Source organism: Lithobates pipiens, unplaced genomic scaffold, assembly GCF_037356315.1.
Source record: "Lithobates pipiens isolate NorthernLeopardFrog02 unplaced genomic scaffold, aLitPip1_a1.2 Scaffold_1, whole genome shotgun sequence".
Lineage (NCBI taxonomy): Eukaryota > Metazoa > Chordata > Amphibia > Anura > Ranidae > Lithobates > Lithobates pipiens.
The window spans coordinates 158,813,863-158,838,967 of record NW_027507685.1 but is presented as its reverse complement, the minus strand read 5'-3'; the positions used below and the strand labels follow the sequence as shown (position 1 = coordinate 158,838,967).

General features: G+C 46.9%; 1 protein-coding gene across 1 annotated transcript in view; it reads left to right on the top strand.

Moving 5' to 3' along the window:
* The first annotated feature begins 854 nt into the window (after positions 1–854).
* The window catches only part of UBL4A (ubiquitin like 4A), a 55,648-nt gene continuing 31,397 nt past the window's right edge, over positions 855–25,105 (top strand). The window contains exons 1-2 of the mRNA XM_077478816.1: positions 855–1,014; positions 19,663–19,768. Of these exons, the coding sequence (XP_077334942.1) occupies positions 967–1,014; positions 19,663–19,768 (154 nt within the window). The 5' untranslated portion in view covers positions 855–966. The remainder of the gene's footprint in view (positions 1,015–19,662; positions 19,769–25,105) is intronic.

Sequence of the window (25,105 nt, the reverse complement as noted above, 5' to 3'; positions counted from 1 at the left end):
GCACTGATGACAGGTGACACTGATATGGCACTGATGACAGATGGCACTATGTGGCACTGATGACAGGTGGCATTTATACGTGGCACTGATGACAGATGGCACTTATACGTGGCACTGATGACACATGGCACTAATACGTGACACTGATGACAGATGGCACTAATACGTGACACTGATGACACGTGACACTGATGACAGATGGCACTGATACCTGGCATTGATGAAACGTGACACTGATAACAGATGGCACGTGACACTGACAGGTGGCACTGATGACAGATGGCACTGATACGTGGCACTTATGACAGATGGCACTAATATGTGGACATAGAGTTAGATTATAATTATGCTGAGCGAAGAGAGGCCATGCCTGAAGCGTTGCGAGTGGCCCTGTGGCAAAGTGGTCTTACAACAGTGTTGGAACACATATGGTGGCGTCGCGCATGCGCACTCCAGCGGGTAGCAAAATGTGATGGGTAGCCGAATGTGTCGTGACAGAGGCAAGCAGACATCTTGTTACACCTACTGGAGTTTTGCATTTCACAGTTATTTTTAACAGGAAACGGAGCTTATAAGGTGAAATACAGTATTCGGAAATCCATCGGACTGTTTACATCTTGAATTATAAAAGCAGCTAATGCTCACATTAGCAAACCTGTGAAATCAGCAGGTTTGCCGCTTAAACTTTGTTTCCTGTTAAAAATAACTGTGAAATTCAAAATTCCGGTGGGTGTAACAAGATGTCCGCTTGCCTCCTTCTCGGTGTATCGTCACTTGTGGAGGAGTGCGGGTGTAGCAAGATGGCGGCCACACACGTCACTTCAGTGATGGGTCGCCATATCTGACGGAACAGCGGTCGTCGCTCCACGTGACAGCGCTGTCATTTTGGAGGACTTCAGCAGTGAGCTGTAAGAGCCGCTCTAGCTCGCTTGGTAGACTCTATGGTGATCCCGGCTGGACCCGGAGATGCAGCTCACAGTGAAAGCGTTAAAAGGCAAAGAGACGAATATTCAGGTGAGAGGAGGTCCTGTGCGGTATGTACTGCAACGGTGGGAGTGAGACTCCCCAGGTCTCTGTTATCCTTCATATGGGTGTTCAATAGACAGCAGCAGCACTGTACAAAGAGCACCTGTCCCTGCCCTCTCATACAGTGCCGTACAGGAGAGATGTGCTTAGGCCTAGTGATTAGGTCTGGAACATTCTGGTCCCTGTAAATGTCTTGGTTAGTGTTCTGGGTGTGTTTGTATACCGATGTCCTCCCATCCCCCACCCTGTGTGGATCCCTGTACTAGGATGGAGACATGCACATTCAGTGATAACATGCCAAAAATCACATCAGTGTGCTGCACTGCATTGTAACTTCTTTTAGTGGCCGTATTAGAGTCCTACGGTGTGGCAAGTAGGCGTTGGGCCCCGCGGTGTGGCACGCAGGCGGTGGTGTAGTGGTTAGCACTTTCACCTAGCTGCATAGGGTCCTTGGTTCAAATCCTGACCACGACACCATCTGCCTGGAGTTTGCATGTTCTCCCTGTGCCTGCGTGGGTTTCCTCCCACACTCCAAAGACATGCTGGTAGGTTAATTAGACCCTATCTAAAAAAATTGGCCTTAATATGTGTATGTCAATGTTGTATGTGTTTGTAAGCGTGTCAGGACCTTACGGGGTTAAGGACCATGCAAAAAGCCGCAGATGGATTCTGGTGGCAAGAAAGCGCCCTGAGGCGATTCAGTTGCATAGGTAGCACTATAGAAGTCACTCATTCCACGGTGTGGCACGCAGGCGTTGGGGGGGGCACGCGGTGTGGGCTTTGGGTAGTTTCTGTTGTAATTATAATTTAAAAGGAGTAAACATTTGACATGTCAAATTGCACTGATGTGAATGGGGGCTTAAAGCATTTTATAAATGTGTTACAAGCGTTTTATAGCTTCAGGCTTTTTTGTATAGCCAATAGAAAGCACTAGGGGGGGGAAATTAGGGATGGAGAGCGGTGGCTTGAGCAGAAAAGGAGCGACAAAACGCTTGTAAAACACCCAAGTCAGGGAGTTATATTGAAGTCTGTGGGGCCAAAAAAAAAAAAAGCCCTCTTTTTAAAGTGAAACTGTACGCAGGATTTGTTTACTACATGGGACATACTATGTCTCTACTGTGTATATGTGGCGTTGGTGAGGGAGTTCACAGATGTTGAATCACAGAAGTGAAGGTGAGTTTTCTCTTTCGTTCATTGACTGAAACAGCACTCTTAATCTTGACCTTAGGGTTATATCGCCACCTTTTAGGAGTAGGACTAGGCAGAACATAAACAAAAAAAAAAAAAACAGCACCGCCTAGGGGCGCTCCTTCTTGGCAGTGCCCCCCACTCTGCTCCCAGCAGCTCAGAGATTTTTCTGCCTAGTATAGAAGAAGGATCTGGCTCCCTGCTGGGACCTGTGGTTCTTTGGATTTTGTTTATTTCTTTTTCCTTTTTTTTTTTTCCTGTGATCTGCAATCAATAACTGAGCTGTGTGATAGGCAGGATAATATAGATCCTGGTATTCTCCCCAGCCTGGCCATCGAGCACGCGCAGACTTTAGCTCTGCACTGGTTTGGCCGCGACAGGCCCCATTCTGGACTTGGCGGCCGGTGAGGTACAGTCTTGCAGGCGCACATATGACCGGGCTACTGTTGTCTGGCTCACAGTGTCGCCATGGCCGACAGCCACTCCGTCGAGGCGGGAGATGGGTCTGTCTGTGGAGTGCGGCCAGCAATCCCTGCAGGAGAAGTAGGGGCTCCACCGGTCCCAGGCACGGTGGAGCAGCTGGGCACTCCCAGGGGGGGTCGATTGGGGGTACCAGGCTCTCCCATTCTCCCCTCTTCTTTTTTCCCTCCCCTCCTTCCCGGGGGTGCTGCCGGTTGCTGGGCGCATCGGGGGTGCGTGCACCTACCTGACCTAGGTGGGGCTTCTCCAGGTGGACTCTGGGCGTCCTGGTATAGGGGGTGAGCTGGTGTTCTATCCGAGTGCAGAGCTGCCATTTTTTCTTTCTTCTCTGCTTTAGAAGGCCCGGGTGGTGACAGGCGAGGTATGGCAGATATGGCAGACGCCCCTACGATGGCAGCTGATTCTTCAGGGTCGGCGGTACCCCTGGACGCTTTGTTGGCGGTTCTGGAATCATTTATTTCCGGGGTGGAAGTGGCATGCGGGCATAAGGGGCGTAAAAATCACCCCCTAATCTTTTGGGGAGGGCTCTGATTCAGAATCGGGTCCCACTGTAGCAGACGGCCCCTGTCTGGACGGTTCAGAGGAGGCGAGCCCTGACCTTTTGGACAATGAGGAAGAATCCTCTGCATCAGTTACGGTGCAGGAGAAGACGCTAGTGGGGGCACTTGTCAGGGTGGTACGGGATACTTTAAAGATGGAGGATACGGCTGGCACATCTGCAGAGGTGTCAGTTCCCTTTGGGTCCCACAAGCTGGTCCGTACCGCTAAGGCGTTTCTCTAACTGGCTTATTTTGATAAGTTTATTCACAAGGATTGGGAACGCCCACAGTGTTCCTTGTCAGTTCCTAGCTGTTTTGCGGTGCATTACCCCTTTTGAGGAGAGTTTTTTGAAGAAATGGGCATCTCCGGTCGTTGACCCTCCCGTGTTCTGGTTAAATAAGGTGACTATGATTCCGGTGGATGGGTCCCCTTCTTTCAAGGATCCTGCCGACAGAAGTGCTGGGGCGGTTGCTCTGTCTATATTTATGATGGTGGGGTCAGTGCTGCATCCGGTGTTAGCCACGGCTCTGGTGTCACTGCCGCTTACGGAATGGGCCAAGTTATTACACTGAGAGTTGGGGAATGAGCAAGTCTCCCCAGTATGTGTGGAATTGGCAGAGCAGTTGGTGCCCGGGCTTAAGTATGTCTGTGAAGCTCTAGATGCGGCCCCGTTGCTTTCAAGGTTCTCGGCGTCAGCTGTAATCCTGCGCCGGCTTATTTGGTTCAAATGTTGGTGAGCGGACCAGACATCTAAGAAAGTCTTGGCGGAGTTGCCCTGGGGGGGGGGGGGGGCTGTTTGGTGCCTCTTTGGATGACATTATTAAGGACATCACTGGGCGTTCCCAGTCCAACAAGGTTCCCGCAGATGGACAAAGACGCCCTTGGCATCACAAACCAAACAAGCCTGCGGACAAGTCCACAGCCGCATGAAGGTTAACCCCTGCCTGACTTACGGGTGGGGGGTTGCCTTTGGGAGTTTGCAGACCGGTGATCTTCACTTCTTTGCGAAGAGTGGGTCTGCGAACTGGTTTTGTCAGGATACAAGATATCCTGACATTCTTTCTTCTCCGCCAGACAGGTTTTTACACTTCAATCTTCATTTTCTCCCGTCTCGTCAGGAGGCCTTGTTTGGAGCGGTACAGGACTTGCTACTGCGGGGGGTAATAGTTCCTGTACCAGCCTCCGAAAGATTTTGGGGATTCTACTCCAATCTTTTCATAGTTCCAAAGAAAGGGGAGGGGGGGGGGGGTTCGTCCGGTTCTGGATCTCAATGCCCTCAATTGTTTTGTGAGGGTACGGAGGTTCAGGATGAAATCTGTCCGTTCCATGGTGGCGGCGCTACATCAGGGGAATTTCCTGGCCTCCTTGGACATCAAGGACGCATACTTGCATGTCCCCATATGCCTCAGGCACTAGAGGTTCCTGCGTTTAGTGGTCGGGGACACGCACTATCAATTTGTGGCACTTCCTTTTAGCCTGGCACCAGCATCGAGGTTCTTCACCAAGGTGCTGGCTTCGGTTCTGGCGTTGCTGAGACAACGAGGGATCATGATCGTGGGTTACCTGGATGATCTCCTCCTGAGAGCAGCCTCAGAATTGAGAGAGGATATGACGATTACCATGAAGACCATTCGTGAGTTCGGCTGGGTGTTGAATCTCCAGAGGTCGGTGTTTCCGACCCAACGCCTGGAGTACTTCTGGATTCTTCAAAGGCAAAGGTCTTTCTTTCAGCAACCGACAGATTCTTCGCTGTGCGGTTACTTATGTCCCGCAAGAGGTTGCTGCTATGTTTTTGCTTTCTGGGCCTCAGGGTGGCCACTTTCGAGGCAGTTCCGTATACGCTCAGTTTCACACTCTGGTCTTGCAGAGGGAGATCTTGTCCAGATGGGACAAATCTCCGACATCCCTGGATTGTCAAATCCAGGTGAGACATCTAGTCAAGGCTTCGCTTCTTTGGCTAAGATTCCCGGCTCTTTGGTTCTTGAAGTCGTTTCCTCCTCTCCATTGGATGGTGATCATGACAGATGCCAGCCTGACTGGCTAGGGAGGCATTTGGGGGTCTTAATTTGGCCCAGGGCCGGTGGGCCCCAGAAGAATCTCGCCTGTCAATCAATGTTCTGGAGCTGCGGGCGTTCAGGCTGTGCCTCTCCATGTGGTTGCAGCGGCTGCAGGGTCGCCCGATCCAATCGTACAATGCCATGGTGGTGGTACACGTCAATCAGGGGGGACGAGGAGCTTGCAGCGGCGCTGGAGGTCTCTCACATTCTGCAATGGGCGTAGAAAACTGGCAGGCGGATTATCTCAGCCGCCAGTTGCTGGACCAGGGGGAGTGGTCCCTTTTTGTCTGGAAGTGTTTCATCTCATTAGCCGGCGATGGGGCACACCGGACTAAGATCTCCTGGCCTCTCCTCTCAATCGGAAGGTGCAGAGATTTGTGGCCAGAACAAAGGATCCTTGGGCAGATGCGTCAGATGCGCTGGCATTATCAACTCATTTATGCCTTTCCCCCTCTCAGAATTCTTCCTCGTCTGCTCCAAAGGATAGGGGCGGAGGGATATCGGTAATTCTAGTCGCTCCAGACTGGCCTCAGCGTCCTTGGTACGCCAACGTAGTATGAATGGTGGGAGACGTGCCCTGGCGGCTGCCGTTTCGAGAGCACCTTCTTTCCCAGGGTCCCATATTCCACCCTGCTTTACCGTCTCTGGCTTTAATGGCATGGCTGTTGAAAGCCGGGTGCTGAGGGACCGAGGGTTGCTGACTTCGGTGATTTCCACTATGTTAAGGGCACGTAAGTCCATGTCTAGGAAGATTTATCATTGCACATGGAAGGCCCACATCTTCTTGTGTGAGGCTATGGGGTGGCATCCGCGGTCCTATTCGGTTTCTAGGATCCTGCTGTTTTTGCAGCAGGGAGTTGATCAGAAACGCGCTTTGAGCACCATCAAGGGACAGGTATCGGCTCTAGCTATCTTTTTTTCAGCGGCCATTAGCGACTCACTCGTTGGTGTGCACGTTTATTCAGGGTGTTCGGCATGCGGCTCCCCTGGTACGTACCGTATATACTCGAGTATAAGCCGAGATTTTCAGCCTCTTTTTTGAGGCTGAAAGTGCCCCCCTCGGCTTATACTCGAGTCATCGCCGTCTGTCTGCCCGAACAGCGTGTCGAGCAGACAGACAGCGGCCATTCTAACTTTCAAAAGCCGCGCCTCCCTGTCTGTGATAGGCGGAACACAATTTCCCAGCAGTCTGTGTTCCGCCTATCACGGACATCCGCTCATCCTCATACTATGGACGAGGATCAGAGGATGTCCGTGATAGGCGGAACACAGACTGCTGGGAAATTGTGTTCCGCCTATCACAGACAGGGAGGCGCGGCATTTGAACAGGGGAATGGGCGCCGACGAAGAGCGGTGATCCTGGGACGGGACCGGACGGAGGCTCGGCTCGGCTCGGGACGGGACGGGACCGGACGGAGTCTCGGGACGGGACGGGACGGGACCGGACGGAGTCTCGGGACGGGACGGGACCGGACGGAGGCTCGGGACGGGACGGGACCGGACGGAGGCTCGGGACCGGACGGAGGCTCGGGACACAGGTAGGCTGGACACACAAGGCCACACACACACATTATGTGCCATCTGCATACTTTGATCACTACCACACCTGTTTGGCAAGTGCTGCTGACATTCCTACTTCCTCCAGTTCCACAGTCCACTGCCTTAATGTCCCAGGAACTCTCAACTTCATGCATCCTCCCCCTATGCAATGCTTTATTTGCATGTTCTCTCTTTTAGGGAATGTAGAAAATGTACACACACACACACACACACACACACACACACACACACACACACACACACATGGATGGACACACACACACACAGGGATGGATGGATGGATGGACACACACACACACAGGGATGGATGGACACACACACACACAGGGATGGATGGATGGATGGACACACACACACAGGGATGGACAGGCATATCTCACCCTCGGCTTATACACGAGTCAATAGGTTTCCCAGTTTTTTGGGGGTAAATTGGGGGCCTCGGCTTATACTCGGGTCGGCCTATACTCGAGTATATACGGTACCTAAGGTCAAAACTAAGAGTGCTGTGTCTGTCAACGAACGAAAGAGAGAATGGGATTTTTTTTTCTACTTACCGTGAAGTCCCTTTCTCTGAAGTTCATTGACGGACACAGCACCCAGCCCTCCTATTTATGTTTATACTGTTTTATGACAAACTGAGCTGCTGGGAGCGGAGTTGGGGGTTACTGCCAAGAAGGATCGCCCCTGGGCGGTGCTGGGTTTTTTTTTTTTTTTCTTTAGATTCTGCCTACTCCTACTCCCAAAGGTGGCGATATAACCCTAAGGTCAAGGCGAAGAGTGCTTTTACTTAGTCAGGTTGAAAAAAGACACAAGTCCATCTAGTTCAACTACAAAAAAAATTAAAATAAATGATAATATCATACAATCCCATATACCCAATTCTATACCCACAGTTGATCTTGTGTAGGGCTGAAACAACTAATTAATTAATCGACAACTAATCGATTATGAAATTAATTGATTACTATTTACATAATCGATTAATCGGCCAGTAACATAATGGGGTTAAAAAAAACTGAAATTAGCCCTTTATAGTACAAAAAGAGCAAATAATCGCTACTGTAAATATTACTTTCACTGTTCTACAGTAAAAAAATGAACCCCTTACAGTAGTGATTATCTGCTTTTTTTTCTACTATAAGGGGCTAATTTTTAGTTTTTTTTTAACTCCATTATGTTACTAAACGTCTTAGACCTGGTTCACATGTTTATTGGTGCTTTTTGCAGAAATGCACTACAGTTCATTTACATGGTTTCCTATGGGACACGTTCACATCTGAAAGGGTCAGGGACTTTTAATGCAAAAAGGTGCTTTTATTGGTTCAATATACTTCAATGGAGAAGCTGCAGAAAAGCATGTAATGCATTTTTGCAGAAATTTGTGTTTTTCAATCTGCCCAAAAAAAAATGCAAAAATGCAAATTGCAGTAAAATCACGTGCGCAAAAATAAAAACGTACTGCAGAAACAGATCAAAAGGAAACTGCATAGGTGTGTACCGAGCCTTATGCTGGCCACACAGATCAATTTTCAGGTGAGAATTTTCAGACGAAAAATCTTTGCACATTCACTGAATGAAAGAATTTTGTTTGAAATTTTCACTTGTTTTTAAAATTAATGTAATTTCTGAGCGAAAACCACATACACTGTCGGAAAAATTCCTTTGACTAAGAAGTTTTCTATTTCCAAATTTTCCAGTCACTGTGGTTGAAAATGAACGTCGATTTGACCCACTTGTTTTTTTTTTTTTTTTTTTTTAAGGTTATTAATCGAAACAATAATCGGCCAACTAATCGATTATGAAAATAATCGTTAGTTGCAGCCCTAATCTTGTGTGTCCGTCAATGAACTTCAGAGAAAGGGATTTTACGGTAGGTAGAAAAAAAATCCCATTTTCTTTTCTTACATCAGGGGACACAGAGCCATAGTAGTTGCTATGTGGGTTATATCGAACCGACAGGTGCTGGACACTGGCACGCCCCTAAAGGCGTGTACTCCCCTATATAACCCCTCCCATTACTGGAAGTCCTCAGTTTTTTTTTTTTTTTGCCAGTGTCTAAGGTGTTGGTCACGAGTAAAGATGTGCTGAGCTGAGCGCCTCGGGTAGTAATCCTTGATGAGGGCTAGCCATGCTGTCCGGATCCGTTCTGATGTCCTTTTCTTGGGCTAAATGAATGGTACCTGGGCCTCGTGTCCGAAGAAACAAGGTTTTGCTTGCAAACGCTTCTCCTAGAGAGCTGGGCCCTGGGATCCAGTACTTTTTGGTAGTGAGGCCATAAAGTTTTACTGGCAGGGTGCTGTCGAAGGTCCAGGATTGTGGGATAACCTGAGAGTTCCCAGTTCCTGAACGTTTCCTGTAAGGTCTCGGAGCCTCTGCTCTATGCTTCAGGCTAATGGGACCAGGAACTTCTCCAAAAGGTTCTTTATTTTGCACTGTAAACTAAATGCATTTCCAAAGAATGTCATCCACCTCTGAGAGGGATAAGGCTAGTCAGATTGAGCCGTCAAGGGTAGAACTTCATCACTATATCATACAAACTGTTTTTTTTTCTTCTTCTACCATTTAAAAATTTGAAAGAAGACTAATGCTATGATGTCTCTCCATAGTAGGACTAAACATAGCAGATTCTCATCTAGTCCTCAGGGCCCTTTTGTTGAGGTGCAGGAGGCTGGGGATCAGGTAGATCTTCCCAAATATTGGAAGATACTTATTTTTCCTCTTCGGAGGATCCTAACAGGGAGGGAGTAGCCTCACAAGTCAAGTGCTTGTGTACTCCCTTTACTAACCCTTTTGTTGCCTGCAGCACAGGCTCTTGAGGTATCTACTTCTAATTAGGTTCTTTAGAACCTCCTCCACCGGGGGATATTTTTTCCTATTCATGCATAGCTTAAGTATTCTGAATGGGAACATTTCTATGAAGAAATGGGGGGTTCCAGCAATTGATGCTGCAATAACCTCAGTGAGCAGAGTCTCGCATGTCCAGTGGATAATGCACTGATGTTAAAGGATCCAGCAAATTAAAGTTGGAACTTCCCTTTTAAGACAATGTCTTTTGCAGTGCTTGCTGAAATTTGTGTATCGCAGTCCATTAACCCTATAACGTCTGCTCCACCATTTTGGGGGAGCACATTTGAGTCACGCTAACTCATTGAAAATGTGGACTTCAGAGGGTTAAGGAACAGTTTGTGGAGATACCTGAGATTCTGCCTGATCAGCAGGCCCGGCAATGGGCTGGTGTATCTGACGCACTGTCTCACAGTAGATGTTATGAAAGACTATCGTTTTAAGCCTTATGGCTTATGCTTGGACTAGTGTATTCTCGCAGAGTTCTGTGGCTGAAATATTGATCAGGCAAAGGACCATGTGAAAGCTCTTGGCCAGTTTGTTTCCAAAATACATTGTACAAATACAAAGTACATCCAAAAGGGTAAAGCTCTCTTTACCAGTAAAAAGAGGTTCAAACATTTCTCCCTTTTATCGTGCTGCCTCTCCTATGCCCGGGGCATCTGCCTCTAGGCAGTCTCGACGGTCTCAATCATCAGGTTCAAGGGAAAGTCCCTAAGGGCAGCACCAAGATCTTGGGGGCAGAAAGCCCACAAAGCAGAATGCTAAAGCCTTCTCATGAAGGAGCACCCCCACTCATTTGGGTGAGGGGAAAGGTCCTGCGATTCTCAAGATCTGGCAGGCACAATGTCAAGAGCAGAGGGATTTCTGCAATTTTTTTTTTCTCTAGGTTACGACTAGACTTCTGAGAGCCTGGATGGCTTAGACGGCTTTTGATCTGAGGGTCCGGGGTTTGGGTCCCTGTTTGGGTGCTGCCTATGGGGTCCTTGGGCTGCTGATGGGGCAGTCTTTAAGCAAGAGTTTCCGGAGAATGTTCCTAAGGATCCAGAGAAAAAAAGAAGTCTCTTTCGGGCCTCCTGGATCAGCTGTTATCGGTGATAGCAAGGGTTCCCTTAGTGGAACAGGGTTTTTTTTTGGCTCAAACCTTTTAAGGTTCCAGAACCAAACAGAGGTAAGACCCATTCTAGATCACGAAGATCTGAATGGGCACTTGAACATCCGATTCTTTCTTAATTCGATCAGCTATATCCATCCTGCAAGGAGGGGAGTTGCATATCTCCATGTGCCTAAGTTTCCCGCTTACCAGAAATTTCTGCGGTTTGAAATATAAGTGTTCTTCCAGGACAGCCCTTGAGAGATGGAGCTCCTCCCATCGACACAGGAAACGCATTGCCACAGTTCAAAAAGGCGGTCCTTCAGGTCCCTGGTCAGTCATTTGTGTTTCCTCCGTCGGAGGAACATGTTGCCAGAAACCTGGAGGCCCCTCTCAGGGGCTGCCTGAGAACCTGTAAGCCATAAGGGACCGGGTCCTGGTTTTTGGCTGCAGAGGGTCCATACCTGTTTGTTTGTGGCTTGGGTACCGTCCAGCTGAATCGGAGCAGACCCGTTTACCCTCCTCCTTCCAGGGCCGTGGTGGCCAGGGGCAGAATGACGCCGGTTTCCCCCAGGAGCGGTGAGTGGAACCTTCCATCTCGGCTCCTTGTTGCGGTGGGGTTGGAGACGCCGAGCGCCATTTCCGGCGGAACCGCGTCATCACTGTGTGCAGAGACTTCCGGTTCCGGGTCTCTAGGGTACAAGGAGGAGAGGGAGAGCCAGCGCTTTGCCTGTGCAGTCCCGACCAGCGTCCAACGATACAGGACTAGCGGCGGGATCCGGAGCGGCAGAGGGGGACCATGGAGGCTATTCCCCAGGACACTCCGGCGGAGGCAGGCACCAGCCAATCCCAGGTAGGCTGCTGGGCATGCTATTACTCTGGTGGTTTAAGGAGTGGTGGTGTTTGTAGGCTGGGATCTGTAGTACCCCCCACGGTGATGGTTAACTCACAGTTAAGGATGTATGCAGTTGGTGGTGATTCTAAGGAGGGACATGGAGCTTACGCTAAAAAATTCTTTGTCTTCTTGTTTGCAGGCTAAAGAGCTACCAAAGGAAGACAAGGCAGGCCGCAAAAAGTGCCCTAATTGTGGGAATAGGTTATCCTTTGGCTCTAACAAGGCCCTATGCAAGCAATGCATTGCAAGCTTGCTTAAATCTGAGGCAGATTCCCCTTTGGCTACATTTTTGGGCTCCTTCAAAGAGGAAATGGCGTCGACCTTTAAGTCCCTCCGGGAGTTAATCACTGATGTAGGCTCAGCTGCCTCCACTAATAGAACAACTGCAATCTCCTCCTCACCATGCTTTACAACACCCAGCTCGGGAGCCCCGTATGGTCAGGGAGCCTAGCCCCACGTTGATTAGCCCTGATTCCTCTGACACAGATTCTGATCAGGAAGAGGATCAAGCAACATCTAAAGCCTCAAAGTATAGACTGTCTCTTGAGGAAGTAGATGAGCTAATGGGCGCTATCTATGATACGCTGGAAATTGAGGAGGCAGAAACTCAGTTATCCAGACATGATGAGATGCATGAGGCTCTGGGGAAAAAGAAAGCAAGGGTTTTCCCGATACATAAGGTGCTTTCTGACAATGTCCTTAAGGAGTGGTCTGAACCAGATAAAAAGGTTTTCTTTCCTAATTCCCTTAAGAGACGGTTCCCTTTTGATGAGAGCCCAGAGGCGGTCTGGAATAAAAATCCTAAACTAGATGCCCCTCTGTCCAAAGTCTCAAAGCAGGCTGATCTGGCCTTTGAGGATATGGGCCATCTGAAAGATCCAATGGACAGGAGAACAGACATTGTCTTAAAGAGGGCCTGGGATGCCTCTATGGCAGGCTTAAAACCAGCTCTAGCCACTTCTTGTGTAGCTAGAAACCTGGAGTTTTGGTTGTCACAACTGCAGGAACATCTAAAAGCAGGCACTCCTAGGGGGGACCTTTTGAAATCCTTCCCTATGCTTTTTAAGGCCACTAGTTTCATCTCTGACGCCTCCACGGACTCCGTAAAATTTACGGCTAAGTCAGCAGCACTTTCAGTGGCAGCAAGGAGGTCGGTATGGATGAAAACTTGGGGGGGGAGACACGGCGTCTAAAACCTGCCTGTGCAGCGTCCCTTTTACAGGAGACTAGTCTTCGGGCCTGAGTTAGATTCCGCCTTAGAGAGGACGGCGGATAAAAAGAAAACCTTTCCCGCAAAAAAAGAAAAATTTTCAAAGAAATTTTTTTTGTCCTTTAAGGAACCCTCTAAATCGGAGAAGAGTTCAACCCCCAAAAAGCATTGGTCGGGACGTAAGGGGAAAGGGGGCATAATGTTTAGCCGCCCCAATCAGGACCCCAAGCCCCAGTGATGTCAGGGTTCCTGTGGGAGGAAGATTAAGCAAATTTCTTCCACAGTGGGAAGAGACAACCTCGAACGAGTTTGTCTTAAATATAATAAGGGGTCACGTGCTGGAATTCCACAGCAGCCCTCCCTCAAAGTTTTTGGTGACAAAACTTCCAAGTCACTCAGAAAAGGCCAGGCCTTACCTTTACCGATAGGGGAAATGGTGGATCAAGAGGTATTGACACCAGTCCCTATTCAGGAACAATGAGACGGTTTTTACTCGCACATTTTCGTGGTAAAAAAGCTGTCAGGGAGGTTCAGACTAATTGTGAACCTCCGACCACTGAATCGCTCCATCCGTTACAAGAGATTTCGGATGGAGTCCATTTATTCCATAAAGAATCTCCAGAAAGAGATATTTATGGCTACCCTGGATCTAAGGGATGCTTATCTGCATATTCCAATAAGGGAGGAATGCCAAAAATTCCTTCGGATGGCAGTGCAGATAGATACAAAAATTTACCATTTTCAGTGCAGAGCGCTCCCCTTCGGTCTATCATCCTCCCCGAGAATCTTTACCAAGGTTCTCGGAGAGGCACTAGTTCCATTGAGACTTCAATCAGTCTCAATTATTCCCTATCTAGATGACCTGCTCCTAACGGCACACTCGGAGAGTCGTCTTTCTCAGGATCTGGAGTTGACTCAACTCAGCCTGAGTCGATTAGGGTGGATTGTCAGTCGGGAGAAATCCAAGACAACCCCAACGCAGGAGATCCTGTATTTGGGTTACTGGATCAAGTCTGTAGATCAGAAAATTATACTGCCGGAAGAAAAGATTTTGAATCTGTGGCAGAGAACATCTTTTCTTCAATGCAGCCCCAAATGTACGGTGAAGGAAGTAATGTCTGTTTTAGGTCTTATGACGGCAGCCATTCCAGCCGTACAATGGGCCAGGTTCCACCAAAGAGACCTTCAGGGATTTCTGTTGGAACAATTAAAGGGCAGAGATCTGGAGGAGGAGGTATCGATCCTATCAAAGATAAAACGCTCCCTCTGGTGGTGGAAGGACAGGGAGAACCTAAACAAAGGGGTTCATTGGGTCCTTCCTATCACTTCAACACTGACAACGGATGCGAGCAGCTGGGGCTGGGGAGCCCACCTAGGCTCGAGCTGGGTCCAGGATAAGTGGACCCCGGAAGAGAAATTTTTCTCTTCCAATTGGAAGGAGCTAACCGCAATCCTGAGAGCTATTTTAGCCTTTCAGCCCACAATACAGGGTCACCATCTACAAGTCCGTTCAGACAACATGACGGCTGTAGCATACATAAACAAGGAGGTACCAGAAGTCCTCGTTTGATGTTGGTAGCCAGATGCATTTTTCAGTGGGCAGAAGCCAATCTGGAATCCATTTCTGCAGTACACCTGAAAGGGGAGCTGAACAGTACGGCGGACTTCTTGAGTCGACAAAAAGTTTCGAACCAAGAATGGTCCTTGCACCCAGAGGCATTCAATCTTATAACGACTCACTGGGGAAAACCAGAAGTAGACCTTTTTGCGAGCAAAGAGAATGCAAAGGTTCCCAATTTTTGCTCGCTAAACCCAGGAGATCAGCCCCTGGCAGTAGATGCCTTGCAAACTCCATGGATTTTCAGTCTGGCTTATGCATTTCCCCCTCTTCATCTCATTCCGAGGGTCCTAGCAAGATTCCTCACGGAAAAAACCTGTTTGATTCTAGTGGCACCGTTCTGGCCCAAGAGACCATGGTTTACAACGTTGCTACAATTGACAGACTGTCCGCCTCTAAGGCTTCCCTGCAGACAGGACCTCCTGTCGCAGGGACCTCTTTATCATCCACAGGTGGCCACGCTGAGGCTTTCAGCGTGGTTACTGAGGAGGAAATCTTAAGGAGTAAGGGCCTGACAGATGAGGTAATTGCGACCTTACTACAGAGTCGCAAACCAGTCACGAGGGCTATTTACAAAAAAGTCTGGAGAAAACTTAATAGCTGGCTGAATAGCCGTGACATAAATACGGCTAATATTCTACAGTTTTTACAGGAAGGTGTAAACAAAGGGTTAACCCTAAGTACTATTAAGGTACAGATTGCTGCCTTAAGTGTGTACCTAGATGAACGCTTACAGGAAAATCCTTTTGTCGCTAGGTTCTGTAAGGCAGTCGCTAGACGTAAGCCGGTCAGAGTCAACAAAGTCCCATCCTGGGATTTATCAGTTGTACTAAAAGCTTTCTTGGGGTCACCCTTTGAGCCTATCTCAGAGGCCTATCTAAGGCTTATTACATTTAAGACAGTACTCCTGGTGGCAATCACTTCAGCCCGTAGGGTCAGTGAAATCCAAGCCCTTTCCCTCAGGGAACCTTTTTCTACAGATCCTAGAAGACAGAGTTATTCTAAAGACAGACCCTGGGTTCTTACCAAAGGTAGCATCTAGCTTCCATAGGTCCCAAGATATTGTCCTCCCCTCGTTTTGTCAAAATGCAGCAAATGAGAAAGAACGTTTTCATTTATTGGACGTGAGGAGGTGTATTCTAGAATACCTAAAAGTAGCAAATCATTTCAGAATCTGACACCCTTTTGTCCTTTTTTCCGGGCAGCGTAGGGGGCAAAAAGCTTCAAAAGTAACCATAGCTAGATGGATTAGACTAGCTATAGCAGAGGGGTATAAGGCCTTGAATAAAGATCCTCCTGAGGGTGTGAAAGCTCACTCCACAAGAGCGTTGTCTGCATCCTGGGCAGAAAGAGCTGGTGCCACCCCGGAGCAGGTATGTAAAGCAGCCACATGGTCAAGCTTTTCCACCTTTACAAGGCATTACAAACTGGACCTAATGTCTAGTCAAGATCAGGCCTTTGGGAGGAAAGTCCTCCAGGCCGTGGTCCCCCCCCTAATTTGGTAAGTACTTGGGGATCCTCTCAAGGGCTGTCCTGGAAGAACACTTGGGAAAACTGGAGTTAGTACTTACCGGTAACTCCTTTTCCGGTGGTCTTCCAGGACAGCACGATCCCACCCTTTATTTGATTATAGTGATGTACTAATGTTATTACCTGTTATGGTTTATATGTTTTGCAGTTCCATCCTTCGGTTCTTGGTGAATGACTGATCAGGGACCTGAGGGACCGCCTTTTTGAACTGTGGCAATGTGTTTACTGTGTCGATGGGAGGAGCTCCATCTCTCAAGGGCTGTCCTGGAAGACCACCGGAAAAGGAGTTACCGGTAAGTACTAAATCCAGTTTTTCAGTTGTAGCCCTGCCATTTGGCTTAGCCACAGCACCACGAGTGTTCTGAAAGCATCTGGCACCTCCTTTAGGGCTCAAGGCATAGCGGTCCTAGCCTATTAGAAGGTCTACTTTTAATAGATCATTCAGTCTCAGGTCTAAAACCTCAACTTCAACCTCAACATCAAATCTCAGCCGTAAATATCTGAAATCTCTAGGTTGGATTCTCAACCTAGGAAGATTCTCCTTAAGACCATCGAGGAGATTACGGTACTTGGGGGAGCTGGTTATAGATACCATACAGAAGAAGGTATTCTTACCCCAGACAAGAATCGGTTCCATTGTAGGACTAAGTCAACTTAACAAAACAAAGGAAAGTTCCTTCATTCAGCTGTGCAGGAGATTTTTAGGGGAAATGTGTCAGGAACCATGAAACAGACAGAGACAGAAGTACAATCAAATCACACTGGTTTATTAATAAAAATAAAAAGGTAAATAGGAAAAAGCGTAGTCATGCATAGCCAGAGTCCTGTAGCCAGATCAGGTAGTCAGCCAGTCCAAAGTTCATAACCAGATTGGGTAATCAGCCAGTCCAGACGTCAGGGATGCAAGTAGAGCAACTGCAAGCAGGATAGAAGCCAGGAGGGATGTCGGCAAGCCAGTCTTGAAACAAAAAGCAGGAGATGGTTCCTAGTGATGTGACCAACGTAAAGGCAAAGGAGAAATGAGCTGGAAGGCTTTAAATAGGCAGATCAGATGAGCATCATCGGAAACCGCTGATAACTGTGGAAAGAGAAGAAGGCTGGCAATTATCCGACAGCTGAGCGGCCAGCCCAGAGGAGGAAGGGCTAAGCCAGCCCTGACAAAACGGTGGCCTCCTTCAAATATGCTTGGCACCTGACATAGAGCCTAAATTGGTGGTTGTCATCCAGCAAAAGGGAAAATCTTTATCCTGGAAGGGGTTAACAGATGTCAGCCTTCTAGGCTGGGGAGCAGCCATGGAATAAGATTCTGTCCAGGTTAGAGGACCTTGCCTATAAACTTTTTTGGAAGTTTTGGGCAGTACGTCTGGCCCTAGAATCTTGGCGGTCAGACTACGGGTCTGTCCTGTCAGGATTAGATCTGACAAGTACACGGCGGTAGCTTACATCAATCACCAGGGGGGCACGAGAGGTCGCGCAGCCCAAAAAAGGCGTACTACTTGAGTCGCTAACAATTATTTCTGGGTGAATGATCTCTTTACCCCAACATCTTCCTTGCGATATGTCATAAGATGGGGCATTCCAGACATGGACCTATTCGCGTCCAGATTCATTAAGAAGGTCGACAACTTTGTCAAACAAGGGGTCCACTAGCAGGCAAAATAGACGCATTAGTCTTCCCTGGTGATCAGTTTTCACTGATCTATGCTTTTCCTCCAGTTCTGCTATTTCCATGCCTTCTCCACAGGATTAAGCAGGAACAGAAGGAGGTGATTCTGGTGGCCTTAGCTGGGTCCCAGAAGATCTTAATTATTGATCATAAAGATGGCAGGAGTCCTTTGGACTCTGCCATTATAGCCAGACCTTCTTGCACAAGGTCCGGTATGTCATCCTACTTTATGGACAAGGGGTTTGACTGTTGAATCCCACTCTCTAAAAGTTTGTGGGTGATCTCCTTCAGTAGTGTCTACTTTGACTAATGACAGGAGGCCAGCTTCCAGAATCACTTACTATAGAATCTGGAAGGCATAGGTTTCTTGGTATGGATCCAGGGGTTGGCACCCCAGGAAGTATGTCAGTAGGCAGGATTCCTGCATATGGGATCTGAAATGAAGCTGGCCTTGACTTTTATCAAGAGCCAGATCCAGGCCGTCTCTTTTCCTATGGCCTCTTGCTTCCCACTCTTGGTGCGTAGCTTATTCAGGGGGTAACGGTTTATTCCCCCTATCAAGGCACCTCTAAATCCTCAGGATTTAAAATCGGCCTTGTCGGTTTTGTTAAATCGGCCGTTTGAACCTTACGAGAAATTCTCTTGGTTCTTTAACAAGAAAGATAATATTTTTTGCTTGCCGGAAGAGTTTTGGAACTAACGGCTGTGTCTTGTAAGAGCCATATTTCATCATGCGCAAGGACGAGGTGGTTTGATGTCCTCATCCTGAGTTCTTAGCAAAAGTGGTAACAGGTTTTTATTTAAGCCAAGATATTATTCTTCCTTCTTTCTCCCCAGAAGCGTTAATCTGGGGAAGAGAAAGCACTGCAATCTCTTAAAGAGCAATCCGAATCTATTTAAGGGTGACCGCTCAGGTTCGCAAAACACGTTTTTTTTGTACTGCCAGAGGGTCCAAGATATGGACAGGCAGCGTCAAGATCCACTATTTTCCAAATGGATTTGTCTCGTGCCTCTTGGGTGGTGCATCACCAGGCCTCTATGACTCAGATCTGTAAGACCGCAACATTGGTCTTTGGTTCAGACGCTTATCTGTTTTGTTTGTTTTTTAAATCAATATTAAAGGTCATTAGGATATTGCCTGTGGGCACAGCATACACTGCAGGCTGCAGTATGAGTCCTCTGGCCTCCTGTTTCCTTAATTCTGCCCCCCCCCCCCCTTAAGTTGCCATTGCTATGGGACATCCCACATAGTTATTACTATGGCTCTGTGTCCCTGATGTAAGAAAATAGGATTTTTAAAACTGCTTACCTGTAAAATCCTTTTCTTTGATGTACATCAGGGGACACGGAGGTCCCTCCTTTCTTCTTATACACTTTGATAGATTTGGTTACAAAACTGAGGACTCCCAGTAATGGGAGGGGTTATATGGGGGAAGTTCATGCCTTAAGGGGCGTGCCAGTGTCAGCACCTGATATGCCGATATAACCCACATAGTTATTACTATTGCTCTGTGTCCCCTGATGTACATTAAAAAAAAAGGATTTTACAGGTAAGCTGTTTTAAAAATCCTATCTTTTTACTGACTTGGCTCTGCTTTAAGTTCCTAGTTTGAGCTTACACAGGGATCAGGGTCCTCCCCATACTTCTGTGACAGTGATTGAGTCTGACCACTCAGGAAAATTTCCTTATGAAAGGAAGGGGACTGAATCACGTGCTCCCCCCCCCCAATACCTGAAAGCACTTGATTTGTCATAGGCCTCATGTGGGCTAACCATGAGAGCATGGGCATGGTAAGTATCAGCAGTCAATATGCTCAGCAATGGAGCAGATCTTTAATGTTGCCAGATCTGGGCAATACCAAGAACTGAACAGACTGTTGGTGTGCTCTGTCTGCATAGAATCTACCAGAATTGTGCCATGATTACATCCAGTGGTTTTTCTGTTGTTTTTCCAGGTCTCTGAAAATGACACCATCCTTACAGTGAAAAGACTGGTAGAAGACAAGTTACAGGTACCAGTGTCCCAGCAGAGGCTGCTGTTTAGAGGCAAAGCCCTCTCAGGTATAGTGTAGCTTGTTAATGTGTGTTAAGTAAACCTGTTGGAACAATTTGGACATCCCCATGCAACTTCCTGAAATAGTGCCCCCATCTCTTTTATGGGGTGAAAAGTGGAATGTTGGGTGGGGGGGGTAGGACTCGGCAGGAAGGTTTTATTTTTTTTATTTATTTTTTTTTATTGCAGAAAAAGCATGCCAGGTCTCTTCTACAGTAAAGACTTCTTACCTTACTGTTCACTCTCTGCTTCAGAGTTGCAGAGATGTAGAGCTGTGTGCACAATAATGGGATCTGCTGGGTGCCAGGATGAATCGGTTCCCATGCACAGGAATTGCATCAAATCATGCTGGCCAATTAAGATAGCAGAAGATGCTGAACTCATAAGAAGACCCAAAAATTTTTCCCCACAAAGGCAGTCCAGCTGGGATAATACTTTCTTCCTCGTCCCAGTGATCTTCTTGGCTGGTTCCTCTTCACACTACTCTTCACATATGTGTACTTTGGTCCTATTTATTCCTATGGGTTAGTTGTAGTCATACAGCCTTAGGGTTGCAGAACAGATTACTCTTAGGAAGTACTGGGGCTGTGGCGCACACATGTGATATGGAGAGGAGCTGACCTGCACTGTGGGAGGCAAAGTGCTAAGATTTAGGGGGGATATGATCAACATGTACAAATATATGAGGGGTTCATGTGACAAACTCACCCGGGACAGAGGCTTTTTGAAGGGACTGAATGCTAGCTTCTTGCGTACCGACAATGGGCCCTGGCATTTGAGGGAGCTACAAGCATTTAGCAAGATATTCTGTTAGGTAATACAAGAGGACATTATTAAGGAGGCCATGATGGTCTCTGCCAGCTTGGAACTCAGTGGACAGATGTGTGTGAAAGGAATACTGATTGAGATCTGGAAAGCCTGGGTCTTTCGCCCAATAGTATATTGTGCTCATTAACACACCTTTGTCTCCTAGCAAACTATTGGGGGATGTGTTTATACTTATGTGTATTGTAAGTTGTGAGTGAGGAGATGGCAAGTCTACCCTGAAAGGTCATATCTGAGTCACCAAGTCTGGGTAAATTATTAGATAACTAGCTCATGTTAATTTGTATTTCTGGTTACAGGTGTATTGTCATATACAGTTGAAGAGGAGGTTACCCCCCTCCTACTCGTATTACTCTAAGACTGTATTCTTGTTCTTATAAACAGTCTAAGTTCAGCAACCAAATAAGTATTGTCTTGTTTGTTGTGAGTGGTTGGAATATCTGATATCTATATTCAGACTGGAAGGAAGCGGTATATGACGAAAGCACTCAAGCGTGTGGGACGTTTCATTACAATCCATATAGTGAACATGCATAGTTGTAAAGGTTGAATAAGGACAACAGTCTAACCTGTTTAGGGGTGTGTGTAGAAGAAAAAAATGTTAGGAAAAGTCCTGCCAGCGTCAGCTTTGGAGCAGTTTGGGAGCGCTGTATACAAAAAGCTCTATTTGTGGAGGAAAAAAAAGGACGTCAGTTTTGTTTGGTTGCAACGTCGCAAGACCGCACAATTGTCAGTTAAAGCGATGCAGTGCTGAAATGCAAAAAGTGCTCTGCTCAGGAAGGGGGTAAAACCTTCCAGGGCTGAAGTGGTTAAACAAATGTAGAGAGGACTGCAGATGAACAGGTACAACTTATGTAGGAGGATTTGTTTAAATTGAAGGCCATTCACGTCATTGGGCATTTGTAAGAGCTTACAACCAATTTAACCAGTTCCCGACTGGCGCACACCGATGTACATCGGCAGAACGGCACGGGCAGGCATATTGGCGTACAGGTAAGTCCATTTTTTAAATGCCGCCCTGCCATCGCGTGCATGCCGGTCGGGACTCCCGTGAGCCCTGTCATGGGTCCCGGGGACTTGATCGCCGTGGGGATACCCGCGATCGTATCACGGGGCGGCTGAACGAGGAGATGCCGTTGTAAACAGCATCTCCCCGTTCTGCCTAGCAACAAGTGACGCTGATCTCTGCTCCATGTGATTGGAGCAGAGATCAGTGTTCACTAACGCAAAGCCCAGCCCCCCACAGTTAGTAACACACCCCTAGGAACACTTAACCCCTACACTGCCACCCCCTGGTTAACCCCTTCACTGCCAGTAAGAAATAATAAATGGCTTAGGGATGTTATGAGTATATGGCCTAACAGTGCACCCTCATCCCAGTAAGGTGAGTTAAGGAAAAATGTTGATGTCTCTGGTCTCCTATCAGAGGTGTCAACAAGGGAAATGTGAGCATGGGGACTATTACGGGGCACATGTAATTTTTACAAATAGATTAAGACATTAGTTGATATAAAAAAAATTTATTCAAAGAAAATACAAAAATATAAAGATATAATAACTCAAGATATAGATGACAATTTGTAGAGATGGGTAAGGTATTTGCTCGACTAGTTTCGCTTCACAGCTTCATCAGGACATTACCTACGTCTGGAGATACATTAGTTTAGTATAGCAAGTCATTAAACATTCCAATCACAATATAAACAAATATATAGTCATTTTAACCACTTCCCGACCAGCGCACGACGATGTACGTCGACAGAATGGCACGGGCAGGCATATTGGCGTACAGGTACGTCCAATATTCAATGCCGCCCTGCCATCGGGAGCGCGCCATCGGCGGCGCGCTCCCGCGCTGGTCGGGACCCCCGTGAGTCCGGTCGCGGGACCCGCAGACTTGATCGCCGCGGGCATCCCCGCGATAGTCTCACGGAGCGGCCGAATGGAGGAAATGCCGAGTAAACAGCATTTCTCCATTCTGCCTAGCAACTAGTGACGCTGATCTCTGCTCCATGTGATTGGAGCAGAGATCAGTGTTCACTAAATGAAAGCCCAACCCCCCCACAGTTAGTAACACACCCCTAGGAACACTTAACCCCTACACTGCCACCCACTGGTTAACCCCTTCACTGCCAGTGTCATTTACACAGGAATCACTGCATTTATATAGCAGTGATTACTGTATAAATGACAATGGTCCCAAAAATGTGTCAAAAATGTCCGATGGGTCCCCCACAATGTCGCAGTCACAATAAAAATCGCTGATCGCCGCCATTACTAGTAAAAAAAAATAATAAAAAATTATTAATAAAAATGCTATAAAACTATCCCTATTTTGTAAACGCTATAACTTTTGCGCAAACCAATAATCGCTTATTGCGATTTATTTATTTATTTTTTTTTTTACCAAAAATATGTAGAAGAATGCGTATCGGCCTAAACTGAGGGAAAAAAATGTTTTTTTATATATTTTTGGGGGATATTTATTATAGCAAAAAGTAAAAAATAATGCGTTTTTTTTTTTTTTCAAAATTGTCGCTCTATTTTTCTTTATAGCGCAAAAAATAAAAACTGCAGGGGTGATCAAATACAACCAAAAGAAAGCTCTATTTGTGGGAAAAAAAGGACGTCAATTTTGTTTGGGAGCCACGTCGCACGACCGTGCAATTGTCAGTTAAAGCGACGCAGTGCCGAATCGCAAAAAGTGGTCTGGTCTTTGACCAGCAAAATGGTCCGGTCTGAAAGTGGTTAATATGGAGACATAGTTAAAACATTTCAACATGAGAGCACATTCCTACCTCTCCAACCCTGTTCCAGCACTGGGTCAAATTCAATGGTGTAAAAAAAGAGAGGAGTGAATTGGACAAAAAAGTATAATAGGGTGATTAAGATGAGTGAATATAAATGTGAAAATGGGAGGAAAATTTTTTTTTTTTTTTAATGAGAATAGTGTAATATATGTTAATTATCCATTGTTATAAACAATGAGTGAGCCCTGGAATCTGAATTTTAACAGTATAGAATCCTAATTCTAAATATAGGGAATGGCACCATTGTGTGGAAAGGTATTGGTGACACACCAAGGAAGTGGAGGGATAAACCAAGGACCATATGGACACCAAACGTGAAAATCAAGAGAATATCAGGAAGATATCAAGAAATGTTCAATCCTAGTTACCCCTTATTGGATTGAAAAAAGGGGAACATGGGTCCCGGAGGTATATGAATGGTCTAGCTTGACCAATGATGGTATATACAGGGAGTGTAGGTGGGTGGCGAATGCAAAATAATTTCCATTCACATCAGTTAATTGGTATGCATAAGCTCTGTTCACCGCCAATGTCGCGCTGTCAGGTAAAAATAAGATATATATGAAGCCGTGTGTGTGTGTGTGTATGTGTATGTATGTATGTATGTATGTATGTATGTATGTATGTATGTATGTATGTATATGTGTGTGTGTATACATACATACATACATCGCTAGGTAGAATGTCCTGTAAATATTGCACCTTACCCACACAACAGACGCCCTGAGTCTCCTCCGGGTCCGGTCGACACAACGAAATGGCGTATTAACCGCCATTTTATGCCCCTCAACCCTGCCGTAACCCCAGCGCCGTGTCGCCGACGCATGATGTCGGGGGGGGGGGGGGTCAGTGGCCTGAACAGTGCGCACCCATATCCGCCGCGCGCACGAACAACCCGGACACCAAAAACATGGCCGCGCAGCTATAATAGGTGCGTCAGCCAGGACAGCGTCCCCGGCTTGTAGCGCATGCGCAAGACGAAGTAAACCTGCGCTCATCAATGGGGGAAAGGAAGTCCAATCCCCCAATTCGTCTCTCCCACTATCCAAACTAGACGTGGGTCGCCACCCCCTCCCGTCCTCAGGCCACACCAGCCGCCGGGAAAGAAGCCACCCATACACCAAAGACTGCCCAGTAGCCAGCTGTAAACAAGGATTGGTTCACAGGAGATGGAAAAATGCTATCACGTCTCCAAAAGATACATAATTTTTATAAAATACTGTTAATAGCACGTATTATGTATTAGATAGGTGAAGTACAAAGATTAACAACAATTTGTAAAGAAAACAAAGTATATATAAAAAAAATCTATATATTGATATTAATAATGACACAAACAATTAGTTGTGTCAAGGTGTCCTCACAGGAGTGGGGATGACAAAAGGGGTGGTGCACTGGGACCCTCTCAGACCAACGCAGAAAGATCATATTAAGACCGGAAATAAATGATCCAGGGCAAAATCCAGCAAGATAGAAAACCACATTTGGGGATTGCAAACTGATGTGTGTACCATATATAAAAATTACAAAAAAGGCTTTAAATGAATTGGTTTAATTGAGACCAGGGGGGACAAGTGCGTTCAATTTTTCAATCCATAGGGCTTCTTTTTGTAATAATATTTTGTCCCTGTTGCCTCCCCTGATGTCAACTGAAACCACTTCAAGTGCCACAAATTTAATGGTCCCTACTTCAAATCGATGGTATAATCC